The sequence below is a fragment of the Chelonia mydas genome, chromosome 28 (assembly GCF_015237465.2).
Source record: "Chelonia mydas isolate rCheMyd1 chromosome 28, rCheMyd1.pri.v2, whole genome shotgun sequence".
In the NCBI taxonomy this organism is placed as follows: domain Eukaryota; kingdom Metazoa; phylum Chordata; order Testudines; family Cheloniidae; genus Chelonia; species Chelonia mydas.
The window spans coordinates 1256030-1273698 of record NC_051268.2 but is presented as its reverse complement, the minus strand read 5'-3'; the positions used below and the strand labels follow the sequence as shown (position 1 = coordinate 1273698).

The 17669-nt window shown below is 63.6% G+C and overlaps 1 protein-coding gene across 1 annotated transcript in view; it reads right to left on the bottom strand.

Moving 5' to 3' along the window:
- Positions 1–4136: 4136 nt before the first annotated feature.
- GRK1 (G protein-coupled receptor kinase 1) overlaps positions 4137–17669 on the bottom strand; it is a 14476-nt gene continuing 943 nt past the window's right edge. The window contains exons 2-7 of the mRNA XM_037887278.2: positions 13088–13215; positions 12152–12309; positions 11842–11925; positions 9943–10067; positions 5899–6100; positions 4137–4629 (exon numbers count right to left, since the gene is read on the bottom strand). Coding sequence (XP_037743206.1) covers positions 4334–4629; positions 5899–6100; positions 9943–10067; positions 11842–11925; positions 12152–12309; positions 13088–13215 — 993 coding nt within the window. The 3' untranslated portion in view covers positions 4137–4333. The remainder of the gene's footprint in view (positions 4630–5898; positions 6101–9942; positions 10068–11841; positions 11926–12151; positions 12310–13087; positions 13216–17669) is intronic.

The following is a 17669-nucleotide window of genomic DNA, read 5'->3' as shown; positions in this document are numbered from 1 at the left end:
GGGTCTGGGAGCCGTTGGGCTGGTCGCTGCGTAGCCGTGTCCGTGCGGCTGTGAGCGACGGGGCGACTGTGAGCAGCTGCGACGGGGTGGGGTGGACTAGTTGTGACCGTGGCGGGAAGGCGGTTGTGAATGGCTTGGCTGGCACCTGGGGTGTGTTTGTAGCACCGTGCCTGGTTTGGCAGCGGTGAGGGCGAGTGTTTGGGCGATTGTGCTCTTGCCGGATTGTTGTGCGTCGAGGGTGATGGGGCTGCGCGTGTGCAAGACCGTGTGACTGTCGCCCATGTGGGTGCTTGTTTCTGGGTGTCTGTGTCTTGCACTGGGAGTGTGCAACAGTGACTGTATGACCGTGTGGGGGGGTGTGTCAAGCTCATCCCAAGTGGTTGGGTGAGGGTGATTGTGAGCACGAGTCTCACGGTGTGCGTGTGTCCGAGGGTCTAATTTTTGTCATGCTCCCCGTGTTTGGTCGAGGTGACTGTGATTGCGGGTGACGGTCTGATTGTGTGTGTGTGTGCACGAGCGTACGCTTCTCCCTGTACAGCCTGTGAAGACTCACCTCTATGCACACACCTGAGACTGTGTAATGGTGAATGATTGTAGTTTGCACGTGTGTAATCCAAAGACTCAGCAACCGTGTGTTGACTACACGTCATAGAGTTGATTGATTTTCAGGCCAGAAAGGAGCTTTAGACCTCAAGTCTGAGCCTCCTGTCTAGCACGGACTGGGGTATTTCATCCAGACCGCCTGTACTGAGCCCAACAACTCCGGACTGCATCAAGTTGTCTACCTTCCTTTCTTTGCGGATTGAAGTAGTTTGTGTGTGTAGCTAAGAGATTGTAAAGCTGCGAATAAGTGTGACAGACTGGTGGGCGGGTGTGTAATTGTGGACAGTTGCCTTTTCTTAATTACACACATCCAGAGCCACACAGTCTCGTAGTCACACACCCACCGACAGTCATGCACAGATACAGATACAGCCACACAATCTCATAGTCTCTCTCTCACACTCACACACACACACACACACTCACACACACAGGTCATTGTTGTACAGTCTTAGTCACATAGTTGCTCTGTCGTGGGTTCTTAACTACACCACCTGCAACTACAGCCCTTCACGATGACAGTCACACCAGTACAGTCGCCTAGTCTCTTTCATACAGCGTCCCATAATCTCTTTAATCACACACCCTAAACTACAGTCGCTCGCAGTTACATCCATCACGTTTTCGTCACCCGTACAGCGACAGGCATTCATAGACACATGCGCTCAGCCATAGTCTCTTAATCGCACACACAACCACGGGGACTCCAGCATAATCTGTTACCTGTGCAGCCACGACACAGTGTAGGTGTGAACGGCTGTAGTTGTGTGTGGGTGTATCACTAAGAGACTATGGCGGCGTGACGGGGGGCTGTAGCTGTGTATGAGATGAAGCGCGTGCGCGGTTGAGACTGTGCATCTCTGAACGACTGTAGCTGTATGCGTGATTGAGGCCTGATGGCTGTAGCTGTAAACAGCTGTAGTTTTGCAGGGTGATAAAGAGACTGTGACTGTGGGAGACGGTATCATGAGAGAGACACGAGGTGACTGTGCGGGTTGTGACTGTAATTGTGACTGTAATTATGTGTAGGGAGGTGTAGTTAAGGACTTATGACAAAACTGGTGTGTGTGTGTGTAGCTTATGACAAAATGACTGTAGAGTTGTGTGCGACTGTGACTGTACACCTACAATTGGTGTCTCTCTCTGTGTGTGTGTAGCTTATGACAAAATGACTGTAGATTTGTGTACGACTGTGATTGTCCACCTACAACTGGTGTGTGTGTGTGTAGCTTATGACAAAATGACTGTAGATTTGTGTGCCACTGTGACTGTCCACCTACAACTGGTGTGTGTGTGTGTGTGTGTGTGTAGCTTATGACAAAATGACTGTAGATTTGTATGTGATGGTGACTGTACACCTACAACCGGGGTGTGTGTGTGTGTGTGTGTAGCTTATGACAAAATGACTGTAGATTTGTGTGTGACGGTGACTGTACACCTACAACCGGTGTGTGTGTGTGTGTGTGTAGCTTATGACAAAATGACTGTAGATTTGTATGTGATGGTGACTGTACACCTACAACCGGGGTGTGTGTGTGTGTGTGTGTAGCTTATGACAAAATGACTGTAGATTTGTGTGCCACTGTGACTGTCCACCTACAACTGGTGTGTGTGTGTGTGTGTGTAGCTTATGACAAAATGACTGTAGATTTGTGTGCGACTGTGACTGTACACCTACAACTGGTGTGTGTGTGTGTGTGTGTGTGTGTGTGTGTGTATAGCTTATGACAAAATGACTGTAGATTTGTGTGCGACTGTGACTGTACACCTACAACCGGTGTGTGTGTGTGTGTGTGTGTGTGTGTGTGTGTGTGAGTGTGTGTAGCTTATGACAAAATGACTGTAGATTTGTGTGCCACTGTGACTGTACACCTACAACTGGTGTGTGTGTGTGTAGCTTATGACAAAATGACTGTAGAGGTGTGTGCGACTGTGACTGAACACCTACAACTGGTGTGTGTGTGTGTAGCTTATGACAAAATGACTGTAGAGTTGTGTGCGACTGTGACTGTACACCTAGAACTGGTGTATGTGTGTGTGTGAGTGTGTGTAGCTTATGACAAAATGACTGTAGACTTGTGCACGGCTGTGACTGAACACCTACAACTGGTGTGTGTGTGTGTGTGTGAGTGTGTGTAGCTTATGACAAAATGACTGTAGATTTGTGCACGGCTGTGACTGAACACCTACAACTGGTGTGCGTGTCTCTGTATGTGTGTGTGTGAGAGAGAAAGGGAGAGCAAGACTGACAGATTGTGTGGCTGCGGTTGTATCTCTGAATGACTGTAGCTGGGTGTGTGACTAAGAGATTGTCTGTCCGGCTGTGAATGTGCGTCTGTGAGCGACTGTAGGGGGTGTGCCTGTGTCTTAGGAGACTGTACCACTGTGACGGCCATTTGTGTGAGATTGAAACCCTGCTGGGTGTGTTCCCTGTGTCTACGCTCGGCCACAACCCACAACGCTGGAGCCCCCCAACCCCCAGGGATGCTCGGGGCTGGCAAACAGACACAGGCCGTGCCAGCTACGCAGTGACCATAACCCAATTTATTATTATATACAAAATTGGCTACTAAGCGGCTCACGACAAGGGGGTCCGGAGCTCCCGAACGGCGGATCACCCCGGAGCTGGGTCACGGGCCGGACCCCGGTGCCCGACTCTAGGTAATGACAGAAGGGACTTCGAATCTACACCACCCCCACCCCTCCGGTCCAGAGACAGGACGTACTGGCCTAGAGGTGACAGGCCAGGACGCCTGGGTTCCAATCCCCTCCCTGATGGACGGTGGGGGATGGGAAGGGGAGTTACTCAATGGGGGTAAAGTGCTATTGAAATGTTACGCTGGTTATTAGCAACGATGATCATTTTGCCCCGAAGTCCCACGCTCAAACTCCCCACCCCAGGAATGGAACCCAGGAGTCCGGACTCCCACCTGCCCCTGCTATAAACACAAGAGCCAGGGATAGGACCCAGGAGTCCTGGCTCCCAGCTCCCCACAACCCCCATGCTCTAATCCCCCAGACCCCACTCCCTCACCCAGCTCCGTTAGGGGAAGGGGGGTTGGGAGCCAGGACTCCTGGGTTCTCTCCCTGGATCTGGGAGGGGAGTGGAGGCTAGTGATTAGAGTGGGGCGGGGAGGGGGGAAAGCTGGGAGCTAGGACTCCTGGGTTCTCTCCCTGGATCTGGGAGGGGAGTGGAGGCTAGTGATTAGAGCGGGGGTGGGGGCGGAGAGCTGGGAGCCAGGACTCCTGGGTTCTCTCCCTGGATCTGGGAGGGGAGTGGAGGATAGTGATTAGAGCTGGGGGGGGCGGAGAGCTGGGAGCCAGGACTCCTGGGTTCCCTCCCTGGATCTGGGAGGGGAGTGGAGGCTAGTGATTAGAGCCGGGCGGGGAGGGGGGAGAGCTGGGAGCCAAGACTCCTGGTTTCTCTCCCTAGATCTGGGAGGGGAGTGGAGACTAGTGATTAGAGCAGGCGATGTGGGAGCTGGGAGCCAGGACTCCTGGGTTCTCTCCCTGGATCTGGGAGGGGAGTGGAGGCTAGTGATTAGAGCTGGGGGGGGGAGAGCTGGGAGCCAGGATTCCTGGGTTCTCGCCTCATCTCGCGTTGCTGCGAGACCGCGGCTGTAGGGGTCACCAAGTCCCCAGAAGGCGGGGAGCGGGGCCAAGCCGAGTGTCTGGGGGAGGGGGTCTTGACACAAGGAGGGGGGAGGCGTGTTCCCACCCCGGCCCCCCTTCACAGCAGGAGGCACGTCCCCGATTTGCTGCTGACGCTGTCGGCGGACACGCTGGGGTCCAGGTCCCTGGGGACGGTGCCCTTGGCCCCCCACACGTTCAGCTCCCCGAAGACGCCGGTCTCCACCATCTCCTCCTGCCAGGGGATGGGGATGTTGCCGGAGGAGAAGTCCTCGTAGAAGGCCCGGTCCTGCTCGTCCAGGGCCACCCCCCTCACCGTGGAGAAGGCGCCCACCTCGCCGATGTCCTTGGCGTAGACCGTCCGGGGGTCGGGCACGAAGGGCGGCTCCGCCAGACCTGGGGGGGCAGGGGGGGCACATGGACACCGGGCGGGGGGGGGGGCGACAGCCACGACGCAGGGCGCGACCGGCCGCGCACCAGCCGGCCCCGCGGCCCCCCCCGTGGCCCCGCGGCAACCCCCGCCCGCACAACCCCCCCCGCGACCCCCGCCTGCATAACCCCACAGCAACCCCCGCCTGCACAACCCTACGGCAACCCCCGCCCGCACAACCCCCCCGCGACCCCCGCCCGCACAACCGCACCGCAACCCCCCCACAACCCCCGCCCGCACAACCCCACGGCAACCCCCCCCACAACCCCCGCCCGCACAACCGCACCGCAACCATCACCCCACCGCGACCCCCGCCCGCACAACCCATCCGCACAACCGCACTGCAACCCCCACAACCACCACCCCACCGCAACCCCCGCCCGCTCAACCCCACCGCAACCCCACGGCAACCCCCGCCCACACAACCCCCCCGTGACCTCCTCCCGCACAACCCCACGGCAACCCCCACAACCACCACCCCACAGCAAGCCCTGCCCAGCTCCCCACCGCAACCCCCGCAACCACCACCCCACAGCAACCCCCGCCCGCACAGCCCCACGGCAACCCCCGCCCGCACAACCCCACTGCAGCCACGACCCCCCCACTCCTCACAGCCACGCCCCGTGGACGCCCCCCCCCACCTCCCCGCCACAACCATCACACGCACACACAACCTCCCTGCAACCGCGACCCGCCAGCCCCCCCCCGCAGCTCCTGACCTGCACCCCCCCAATCCCTGCCGCAAGCCTCCCACTCACCAACTCCGATCCACGACCCCCCCAATGCACAGCGCCCCCACCGCCCCCAATCCCTGCCTCACGCCCGCAACCACAAACCTGACAACCACACACAGCCCCCCCCAGCGCCCCCCCCCATACAGAGCAACGCTGACACACGCAGCCATAATCCCGGGGTGTGGGGTAGCTCGGGAGGGGATGGGCTTGGGGGGGGGAGGCTCTGTGGATGCCTCGTCTGGGGGGTGGGGGATACAGTGGGATCGGTGGGGCCTGGGGGGCCCCTTCAGCACTGGGGACGGGTTGGGGGGACTCCCCGTCCCAGGTCGGTGGGGGGCTCTGGGGGGAGAACCTCTCAGCCCTGGAGGATGGGGCAGCTCGAGGGGGACCCCTCGTCTCGGCGACGGAGGAGCTGGGGGGGACCCCTCCTCCTGGGGGTCGGTGGGACCCCCTCAGCCTGGGGGGGCTCACCCTGGGGCGAGGGGGGGGGGAGCGTGTTACCTGCCTCCAGCCGGCCCCAGTTGACCTTCTGGAAGAGGGGCTGGGCCTTGAGCTGGTCGCACTGGTGGTCCCGGAAGCCCAGGCGGCCGGCGGGGTCCTTGGCCAGGAGCCCCTCGCAGGCGGCCCGGCAGGCGGGGCTGAACTTGTCCGAGTATTTCACCGGGTCGTGCAGGATGCGCCGGGTCACCTCCTTGTTCTCCACCTGCGCGGGGGGGCGGGGGGGCCAGTGGGTGGGGGGGCGGGGGCCCCCGAGGGCCCCCCTCCCCGCGCTACACCGGCCTGGCTGGTGTCACCCCTCTTGTATGGGGGGAGGCCTGAGGATCCCAGACCCCCTTCCGACCCCCGTCTCCTCCCTCCCCAGCCCCCCGATCAGAGCCCCCCTCTCCACCCAGCCTCCTCCCCTCCTGACCCCCCTCTCCGACCCCCCAGCCCCCAGACCAGAGCCCCTTCCCCCTTCCAACCCCCTCTCCTCCCCCTCCACTTCCAGCCCCCTCCCCTTATGACCCCCCTCCTCCCCCTCCAGCCCCCAGATCAGAGCCCCTTCACTCCCAGCCCCCTCCCCCCCTCTCCTCCCCCATCCAAACGCCCCCAAACAGAGCCCCCCTTCACTCCCAGCCCCCTCCCCTTCCAACCTCCCTTTCCTCCCCCCTCCAGCCCCCCTACTCCCAGCCCCCTCCCCCTTCCAACCCCCCTCTCCTCCCCCTTCAGCTCCCCCATCAGAGCCCCCCTACTCCCAGCCCCCTCCTCCTTCCAACCCCACTCCCCTTCTAGCCCCCAATCCTCCCTCCCCCACCCCCATGGGTTGGGGGACCCCTTGGTGCTGGGTTGGGGGGGGCTGAGAGGGATGGGTCAGGGATACCCCTTGGGCCTTGTCCGGAGGGATGATTTGGGGGCTGGGACCGTATAGATCACTGTTGCAACCAAGGTCCCGTAGCGGGACCAAATCGTGTATAAGGGGGGATCAGATGAGGTGTCTCAGACGAGGCCAGGGCTGGCTGGCTGGGATTAAGCTGTCCGGACGTGGGTGTCATTTTTGTCGTTGGAGTTGTGAGTCCCGGCTCTGGGCCGTCCGCGCTTCCGACCTGTGCTCCGCTTCTGGGGGACGCCCCCGACGAGCTGGGGCCGGCCCTGCCCAGCCCCACGGAGGGCCGTGAGCGACACGACTGACCCACTGAGAGAAGGCAGACATGCCTGGCGACCCGGCAAGGTGTGCAGGGACCTGCCTGTGGACCGAACGCTGAGGGTTTTCCAGGCTGCGGGCTGGGCAGCTTGTCCTTGGGACGAAGAAAGAAAGACCACACGGCAAGAGAGTATGAAAACCGGCTGCAGCTCCTCCATCCCGTCTTCAATCCTCCTGCCTCTGGAGGGACTTGGCTACAAACCGGAGCTCCGAACCGAGGCCTGAAAGCCCCATCCCAGCTGGGGATGTTCTCCAGCGCCGGGATTTGAACCTGCAGCTTCTTCCCTCCCTGCTACAAGCCGGAACCAAGAACTTGGCCATTGCTCTATGGAACTGATTCCATGTAACCAGCTCTAGCTCTCATCTCTCTCTTTTCCTTTTATGAATAAACCTTTGGAAGAGAGGTAGATACGCCGGAGGGCAGGGATAGGATACAGAGGGCCCTAGACAAATTGGAGGATTGGGCCAAAAGAAATCGGATGAGGTTCAACAAGGACAAGTGCAGAGTCCTGCACTTAGGATGGAAGAATCCAATGCACCGCTACAGGCTGGGGACCGAATGGCTCGGCAGCAGTTCTGCGGAAAAGGACCTAGGGGTGACAGTGGACGAGAAGCTGGAGATGAGTCAGCAGTGTACCCTTGTTGCCAAGAAGACCAATGGCATTTTGGGATGTATACGTAGGGGCATTGCCAGCAGATCGAGGGACGTGATCGTTCCCCTCTATTCGACACTGGTGAGGCCTCATCTGGAGTACTGTGTCCAGGTTTCGGCCCCACACGACAAGAAGGATGTGGAAAAATTGGAAAGAGTCCAGCGGAGGGCAACAAAAATGATCAGGGGTCTGGAGCACATGACTTATGAGGAGAGGCTGAGGGAACTGGGATTGTTTAGTCTGCAGAAGAGAAGAATGAGGGGGGATTTGATAGCTGCTTTCAACTACCTGAAGGGGGGTCCCAAAGAGGATGGAGCTCGGCTGGTCTCAGCGGTGGCAGATGACAGAACAAGGAGCAATGGTCTCACGTTGCCGTGGGGGAGGTCTAGGTTGGATATTAGTAAACACTATTTCACTAGAAGGGGGGTGAAGCACTGGAATGGGTTCCCCAGGGAGGTGGTGGAATCGCCTTCTGTGAGGAAGCGGGACTGTTCTTAATGTTTCCTCTGAATAGTGTGGGGGTGCCTCAGTTTCCCCTCTGCAGTTCTTAAGTATCTAGGTGGTGGGATAAGGGTGTGTGATCCTTGCAGAGCCCTAGAGGGCAGGTGTGTGCAGGGGTCTGGACACAGACAATGGCCGACACCCTGTTTCCTGGCCACTGCTGGCCTGGGCCCTTCCCCCCTGCCAGGTGAGAGCTAAAGGGTTGGAGAACAAAGGAATCCGGTGACCTCCTGGCCCGGGAAAGGGACAAAGCCCAGAGGAGGGGGGCTGGGGGGAGTTTCAGTTTGGGGCTGGCTGGGACATGGAGTGAAGTGCAGACTTGGTTGTCTGGCTCATTGCCGCCCAAAATGGACCCAGCTGAGGGGTCCTGTTCTCTGCACCTACAAGGTCTGTGTTAGACCATGTTCCTGTCATCTAATAAACCTTCTGTGTTACTGGCTGGCTGAGAGTCCCGTCTGACTGCGGAGTTGGGGGGCAGGACCCTCTGGCCCCCCCAGGACCCCGCATGAGCGGACTCGCTGTGGGAAGCGCACAGAGGGGCAGAGGAGGCTGAATGCTCCCAGGTCAGACCCAGGAAGGTGGAAGCCGGGGGAGCTGTGTGTCCTGCAGACAGGCTGCTCCCAGAGAGGAGACTCCCCCCGAGTCCTGCCTGGCTTCGTCGGGAGCAGGTCCAGAGCATCGCCCGGGGACGCCGTGACACCTTCCTTAGAGGTTTTCAAGGCCCGGCTTGACCCCTGGCTGGGACGATTTAGTTGGGGTTGGTCCTGCTTTGAGCAGGGGGGTTGGACTAGACACGTCCTGAGGTCCCCTCCGACCCGGATCTTCTCGGAGTCGAAGCATCAGAGGGGGCAGCCGCGGGCGGCGTTTCGATGGGGCCCCAACGCCGCGGCCGCCGGGATCTGTGGACGCGGCAAAGGGCCCCTGTGCCGGCGAACAGACTCACCGGCCTCCTGGCTCGTGAGCTTCCGCGGGCGAACACCCACTTCGTCAGATGCACGAAGTGGACGTTCCCAGAGGCGGGTCTCGGCAGGCGAGCGGGACTCGGGCGAGGGCTAGCGAGCTGCGTTCGACCGGGGAGGCGGTCGAGGCGTGAACACCGAGGGAGGAGAAACGGCTTTCGGAGCTGGCCAGCCGGCCCACAGTCTTCGTTTAATCCTGAGCCGACGGGGCCCGATTTGCAAACGGACTGAGGCCGTGCAGGGGCCCTTCGAAGTCCTTTCCCTCCGCTCTTGTGTGTCCGGGGGGGGAGGCTAGTTTTTTCAGCGTCGAAAGGGTTGGCCACAGCGTGATTTGGGGGTAAGATCTGATCTGTCTCTTGACCTGGGTCCGGGGCTTGGTCCTTTGGGATCGAGGGAACCTTTTGTTCTTTTACCGGGGTCTTGCTTTTCAGAACCGGTCGTCCCCATACCCAGTGGCCCTGGGGGGGATACGGGGAAACCGGGGGGGGCTGAAGGGAATTGCTTGTGTGCCTTGTGGTTAGCCCGGGGTGGGGATAAAACCTCCCTGTCTGGCGGGTTTGCTCTGCCTTGGGGTGCCCAGAGACCCCGGCCTGGGGCTGTAACTGCCCGGTTTGAAGCAATTTGTCCTGGCTTGGCACTCGCAGTTGGGTCCCGCCAGAACCAGCCTCGTTACCCCCCCTCTCGGCCATGGCTCAGGGAGGGGCCTGGGGTCCCCATGGCGGGGGCGGGCGGGGGGGGTGTCCCCATTTACCTTCTCCCCCCGGCAGCGAAAGGGGCCCTTGGCTTCGATCATCTCGTAGAGCGTCACCCCCAGGGTGAAGTAATCCACGCTCCAGTCGTATTCCTCGTTCCTCAGCAGCTCCGGGGCCATGAAGCCTGGGGGGGACAGAGCAAAGGGGGTGAGGGGCCCCGGCATGGAGGGGTGGGGAATGGGAAAGGAGGAGAGGGGGCTGGGTTGGGGGGATGGGGGCTGGGGGCCGAGGGGGGATCTGGGATGTGGAACCCCAGCGAGAGGGCCGGGGGGGGGGGTTGGAGGGGTGGGGGATGGGAAGGGAGGAGAGGGGGCCGGGAGGCGAGGGGGGGTACTGGGATGGGGGACCCCAGCGCGGGGGCTGGAGGGGGGCTGGAGATGGGGGGCAGGGCTGGAGGGGTGGGGGATGGGAAGGGAGGAGAGGGGGCTGGGTTGGGGGGGGCTGGGGGCCAAGGGGGGATCTGGGGAACCCCAGCGAGAGGGCCGGGAGGGGGTTGGAGATAGGGGGCAGGGCTGGAGGGGTGGGGGATGGGAAGGGAGGAGAGGGGGCAGGGTTGGGGGGCTGGGAGGTGAGGAGGGATCAGGGAAGGGGGACCCCAGCGAGGGGGCTGGAGGGGGGCTGGAGATGGAGGGCAGGGCTGGAGGGGTGGGGGATGGGAAGGGAGGAGAGGGGGCTGGGTTGGGGGGGGCTGGGGGCCGAGGGGGGATCTGGGATGGGGAACCCCAGCGAGAGGGCTGGGGGGGGGTTGGAGATGGGGGGCAGGGCTGGAGGGGTGGGGGATGGGAAGGGAGGAAAGGGGGCAGGGTTGGGGGGCTGGGAGGTGAGGAGGGATCAGGGAAGGGGGACCCCAGCGAGGGGGCTGGAGGGGGGCTGGAGGGCAGGACAGGGTTGAAGGGATGGGGGATGGGAAGGGAGGAGAGGGGGCTGGGTTGGGGGGATGGGGGCCGGGAGGCGAGGTGGGGTACTGGGATGGGGAACCCCAGCGAGGGGGCTGGAGGGGGGCTGGAGATGGGGGGCAGGGCTGGAGGGGTGGGGGATGGGAAGGGAGGAGAGGGGGCTGGATTGGGGGGCTGAGAGGCAAGGGGGGTTCTGGGATGGAGGACCCCAGTGAGGGGGCCGGGGGGTGGGACAGGGCTGGAGGGATGGGGGATGGGAAGGGAGGAGAGGGGGCTGGGTTGGGGGACTGAGGGCTGGGAGGCAAAAGTGGATCTGGGATGGGGGACCCCAGCGAGGGGTCTGGGGGAGGTCTGGATATGGGGGGCAGGGCTGGAGGGGTGGGGGATGGGAAAGAAGGAGAGGGGACTGGGTTGGGGGGATGGGGGCCGGAAGGCAAGGGGGGATCTGGGATGGGGGACCCCAGTGAGGGGGTCTGGATATGGCGGGGTCTGGGGGGGGTCTGGATATGGCGGGCAGGGGTGGGGGATGGGATAGGGGCTGGGATGGGGAGGATGGGGGCTGGCTGGAGGAGTGGGGGATGGGATGGGAGATGGGATGGGATGGGATGGAGAGGATGGGGGTGGGCTGGAGATGGGAGGATGGGAAGGGAGGAGAGGGGGCTGGGTTAGGGGGAAGGGGGCTGGGAGGCGAGGGGGGATTTGGTGTGGGGGATGGGAGGGGGCTGGAGGCTGGGGCCAGGGCTGGAGGGGTAGGGGATGGGAGGAGAGGGGGCTAGGAGGGGGGCTGGGCTGGAGGCGGTGAGAGGTGGGGGGGGCAGGGCTGGAAGGGTGGGGGATGGGAAGGGAGGAGAGGGGGCTGGGATGGGGGCTGGGGGACGAGGGGGGATCTGGGATGGGGGACCCTGGAGAGGGGGACCAGAGGGAGCCCCCCAAGGTGATGGGGGCAGAGGGACCCATGAGGGGTGCCCCCCCTTTGGGGAGCTGTGCCCCCCCCATGCTCACCTGGGGTCCCCGCGTATCCCTTGGTCTTGTCCTTTCCCTCCAGCAGCTCCACCGCCAGCCCCAGGTCCGAGAGCCGGACGTGCCCTGGGGAGAGGGGAGCCAGCGTGAGTCGGGCTTGGACAGGCCCCCGCCCCCCTGCCCCAAGAGACCCTCCCCCACACGGACCCCCTCGGTGGGCCTGGTCGCAGCCCTTCACCTCCGCCTTTCCCCTCACCAAGCGCCCCCCCCTCCCCGCCACTGCCCCCGGGCCTGTAGCCCCTCCCAGCAGGCTGCCCCCTGGACCCCCGCCCCCTCCGGCCGCGCCCCTCACCCGCGTCATCCAGTAGCACGTTCTCCGGCTTGAGGTCCCGGTAGATGATGCGGTTTTGGTGCAGATGCTCCAGGCCGCAGATGATCTGGGCCGTGTAGAAAACCGCCCGGGGCTCCGGGAACCCCGGGTTCTTCTCGTCCACGTTGTAGATGTGGTACCTGGGGGAGTTGGGGGGTCCGGGGCGGGGGGAGGTGACAGAGGAAATGTGGTGTGCGGGGATGGCGGAGGGGGCGACGACACAGGGGCGCGGATCCCAGGGATTGGGGGGGGGGCGTGTAACCCGGGCAGGGGACCCTGCGCCCCGAGAGTCAGAGTCCGCACCCCCCAGGGGGCCCAGAGATGCGGGGCCTGGGGCCAGGGGCTGTAACGGGGGCGTGGTACCCGGGCACGGGGTGGGAGACGGGGGGCATGGGGCTTCTGCAGCTGTTTTTTGTCCGAAGGACCGAAAGCCCCCCCCCAAAACAACAACAAATATTTTGAAGATGGTGGCTCATGGGAGCGGTAGTTTAGATGCCTCTTATCCCCTCTTCTTCTATGGCCGAGGCGCCACTGTTGGACTACGTCTCCCATGATGCATCACAGCCTGGGCTGGGGACTGGCAGTGCATCATGGGAGATGTAGTCTGGCTGGGGAACCTGGCGCATAGAGGAGAACAGGGACATAATGTGATTGACCCACAACTCCCTTGATGCACCACATGCTCCCCTCACAGCGAGGGGAAGCAGTGCACCATGGGAACACCTAGCCATGGTGCATCATGGGAGATGTAGTCCTGCTAGGGCTTATTGAGAAGAAGGGGGACATGATGGGTGTGTGTGGGGATAGACCGATGGATGGAGAGGTGTGGGGGGGAAACCCAGGAGGGGATTTTCTATGTTACAGCCCCCACGCAGGGTGGGGCACAGAGGGGCCGCCCCCCACGCCCAGCCCCCTCACCTGAGGTCTCCGCCGTTCATGAGGGTCATGACCAGACACAGGTCCAGCTTGGTCTGGAAGGCGTAGGCCAGCGTGACGATGAACCGGCTGTGTACCTTGGCCAGGATCCGCTTCTCCACAATGGCCCCCTGGCGGGGAGCGGAACGGGGCGGGTCAGCTCACCCCTGCAGAGCAGGGAGTCGCCCCCTGGACACCAGCGGCGCAGGGCACAGGACACACCCGGGGCGAGAGGGGCTGGTCCCTCGCAAAGCCCCGTAGAGGGGTGTGGGCAGGGTATGGAGGGAGGGGAGCAAGGGTGTGTGAGGAGAGGGAGGGGTGTGTGTATGGGGAGGGATGGGGGGTGGATGGAGGGAGTGTGGGGGGATGGGGAGATGGAGGAAGTGTGGGGGGTGGATGGAGGGGTGGATGGAGGGGTGTGGGGGAATGGATGGAGGGATGGAGGGAGTGTGTAGAGATGGAGGGAGGGATGGAGGGAGGGAATGTGGGGATGGAGGGAGGGATGGAGGGGTGTGTGGGGTGGAGGGATGGAGGGGTGGATAGAGGGAGTGTGGGGGGTGGGTGGAGGGGTGTGTAGGGATGGAGGGAGCGATGGAGGGGTGTGGGGGGTTGGAGAGAGGGAGGGAGTATGGAGGGATGGAGGAGGGTTGGATGGAGGGGTGTGGAGGGATGGATGGAGGGATGGAGGAAGTGTGGAAGGATGGAGGGAGGGATTGAGGGGTGTGGGGGGATGGAGGGGTGTGGGGGGATGGATGGAGGGATGGAGGGAGTGTGTAGAAATGGAGGGAGGGATGGAGGGGTGTGTGGGGGGATGGATGGAAGGATGGAGGGAGGGAATGTGGGGATGGAGGGGTGTGGGGGGATGAAGGGAGGGATTGAAGGGTGGAGGGAGTGTGTGGGGATGGAGGGAGGGATGGAGGAGTGTGTGGGGTGGAAGGATGGAGGGGTGGATGGAGGGAGTGTGGGGGTGGATGGAGGGGTGTGTAGGGATGGAAGGAGAGATGCAGGGGTCCGGGTGGATGGAGGGACGGAGGGCTGTGGGGGGCATGGCTGGGGACGGCTGGAGGGGGATGGACGGGGGAGGCCTGATTCCCCCCCAGGCTGGCGCTGACGGTGACCCTGCCTGACCCCTGGCCCATGAGCCCCAACTCCCCCTGAGCCTCCTTCCAGGGAATCGCTGTGACGAAGCGGGACTGTTCTTAATGTTTCCTCTGAATAGTGTGGGGGAGCCTCAGTTTCCCCTAGGCAGTTCTTAAGTATCTAGGGGGTGGGGTAAGGGGGTGTGATCATTGCAGAGCCCTAGAGGGCAGGTGTGTGCAGGGGTCTGGACACAGAGAATGGCCGACACCCTGTTTCCTGGCCACTGATTGCCTGGGCCCTTCCCCCCTGCAAGGTGAGAGCTAAAGGGCTGGAGAACAAAGGAATCCGGTGACCCCCTGGCCCGGGAAAGGGACAAAGCCCAGAGGAGGAGGGGGCTGGAGAGAGTTTCAGTTCGGGGCTGGCTGGGACATGGAGTGAAGGGCAGACGTGGTTGTCTGGCTCCCGGCCCCCCAAAATGGACCCGGCTGAGGGGTCCTGTTCTCTGCACCTACAAGCTCTGTGTTAGACCATGTTCCTGTCGTCTAATAAACCTTCTATGTTACTGGCTGGCTGAGAGTCCCGTCTGACTGCGGAGTTAGGGGGCAGGACCCTCTGGCCCCCCCAGGACCCCGCCTGGGCGGACTCGCTGTGGGAAGCGCACGGAGGGGCAGGGGAGGTTGGAGGCTCCAGGGTCAGAGCCAGGAAGGTGGAGCCGGGGGAGCTGTGTGTCCTGCCGACAGGCTGCTCCCAGAGAGGAGACTCCCCCCGAGTCCTGCCCGGCTTCGTGGGGAGCAGGTCAGAGCAGCGCCCGGGGACGCCGGGACAGTCTCGCCCTGACCAGCGGCGCTAATTTGCCTGGACCGAAATAACTCGGGGCGGGAGGGGGGCGGGGGGGAGGTTATCCCGGGGAACAGGGGCGAAGGTTAGGCTCTGTGGGAGTGTGTGTGTGTGTGTGTGGGGGGGGATGAGTCTAATTCCAGGGCTTCCACTGGCCGCCTAAGCGGGGATCTCACACACACACACACACACACACACACACACACACACACTCATCAAACCACTGAAATTGTCAGGCTCTGAAAGCAGCATGGGGCCGCGTGATGCACAAACACACAGGGAGAGACAGTCCTGGCCCCCAGCCCCCCCGCTCTAACCCACCAGCCCCCACTCTCCTCCCGGAGCTGGGGAGAGAACCCAGGCGTCCTGGCTCCCAGCTCCCCCCTGCTCTAACCCACCAGCCCCCACTCCCCTCCCGGAACCGGGGAGAGAACCCAGGCGTCCTGGCTCCCAGCCCCCCCTGCTCTAACCCACCAGCCCCCACTCCCCTCCCGGAGCCGGGGAGAGAACCCAGGAGTCCTGGCTCCCAGCTCCCCCTTGCTCTAACCCACCAGCCCCCACTCCCCTCCCAGAGCCGGGGAGAGAACCCAGGAGTCCTGGCTCCCAGCCCCCCTTGCTCTAACCCACCAGCCCCCACTCCCCTCCCAGAGCCGGGGAGAGAACCCAGGAGTCCTGGCTCCCAGCTCCCCCTGCTCTAACCCACCAGCCCCCACTCCCTCCCAGAGCCGGGGAGAGAACCCAGGAGTCCTGGCTCCCAGCCCCCCTGCTCTAACCCACCAGCCCCCACTCCCCTCCTAGAGCCGGGGAGAGAACCCAGGAGTCCTGGCTCCCAGCCCCCCCTGCTCTAACCCACCAGCCCCCACTCCCCTCCCGGAACCGGGGAGAGAACCCAGGCGTCCTGGCTCCCAGCCCCCCCTGCTCTAACCCACCAGCCCCCACTCCCCTCCCAGAGCCGGGGAGAGAACCCAGGCGTCCTGGCTCCCAGCTCCCTTGCTCTAACCCACCAGCCCCCACTCCCCTCCCGGAGCCGGGGAGAGAACCCAGGAGTCCTGGCTCCCAGCTCCCCCCGCTCTAACCCACCAGCCCCCACTCTCCTCCCGGAGCCGGGGAGAGAACCCAGGCGTCCTGGCTCCCAGCCCCTCCTGCTCTAACCCACCAGCCCCCACTCCCCTCCCGGAACTGGGGAGAGAACCCAGGAGTCCTGGCTCCCAGCCCCCCCTGCTCTAACCCACCAGCCCCCACTCCCCTCCCGGAACCGGGGAGAGAACCCAGGCGTCCTGGCTCCCAGCCCCCCCTGCTCTAACCCACCAGCCCCCACTCCCCTCCCAGAGCCGGGGAGAGAACCCAGGCGTCCTGGCTCCCAGCCCCCCTTGCTCTAACCCACCAGCCCCCCACTCCCCTCCCGGAGCCGGGGAGAGAACCCAGGAGTCCTGGCCCCCAGCCCCCCCGCTCTAACCCACCAGCCCCCACTCTCCTCCCGGAGCCGGGGAGAGAACCCAGGCGTCCTGGCTCCCAGCCCCTCCTGCTCTAACCCACCAGCCCCCACTCCCCTCCCGGAACCGGGGAGAGAACCCAGGAGTCCTGGCTCCCAGCCCCCCCTGCTCTAACCCACCAGCCCCCACTCCCCTCCCGAGCCGGGGAGAGAACCCAGGCGTCCTGGCTCCCAGCCCCCCCTGCTCTAACCCACCAGCCCCCACTCCCCTCCCAGAGCCGGGGAGAGAACCCAGGCGTCCTGGCTCCCAGCCCCCCCTGCTCTAACCCACCAGCCCCCACTCCCCTCCCGGAGCCGGGGAGAGAACCCAGGAGTCCTGGCTCCCAGCCCCCCCGCTCTAACCCACCAGCCCCCACTCCCCTCCCGGAGCCGGGGAGAGAACCCAGGCGTCCTGGCTCCCAGCCCCCTTGCTCTAACCCACCAGCCCCCACTCCCCTCCCGGAGCCGGGGAGAGAACCCAGGAGTCCTGGCTCCCAGCCCCCCTGCTCTAACCCACCAGCCCCCACTCCCCTCCCGAGCCGGGGAGAGAACCCAGGCGTCCTGGCTCCCAGCCCCCCCTGCTCTAACCCACCAGCCCCCACTCCCCTCCCAGAGCCGGGGAGAGAACCCAGGCGTCCTGGCTCCCAGCCCCCCCTGCTCTAACCCACCAGCCCCCACTCCCCTCCCAGAGCCGGGGAGAGAACCCAGGCGTCCTGGCTCCCAGCCCCCCCTGCTCTAACCCACCAGCCCCCACTCCCCTCCCGGAGCCGGGGAGAGAACCCAGGCGTCCTGGCTCCCAGCCCCCCCTGCTCTAACCCACCAGCCCCCACTCCCCTCCCGGAACCGGGGAGAGAACCCAGGCGTCCTGGCTCCCAGCCCCTCCTGCTCTAACCCGCTAGACCCTTCTCCCCTCCCAGAGCCAGGGGAGGGAACCCAGGCGTCCTGGCTCCCAGCCCCCCTTGCTCTAACCCACCAGCCCCCACTCCCCTCCCGGAGCCGGGGAGAGAACCCAGGAGTCCTGGCTCCCAGCCCCCCCTGCTGTAACCCACCAGCCCCCACTCCCCTCCCGGAGCCGGGGAGAGAACCCAGGCGTCCTGGCTCCCAGCCCCCCCCTGCTCTAACCCACCAGCCCCCACTCCCCTCCCGGAGCCGGGGAGCGAACCCAGGCGTCCTGGCTCCCAGCCCCGCTCTCGCCTC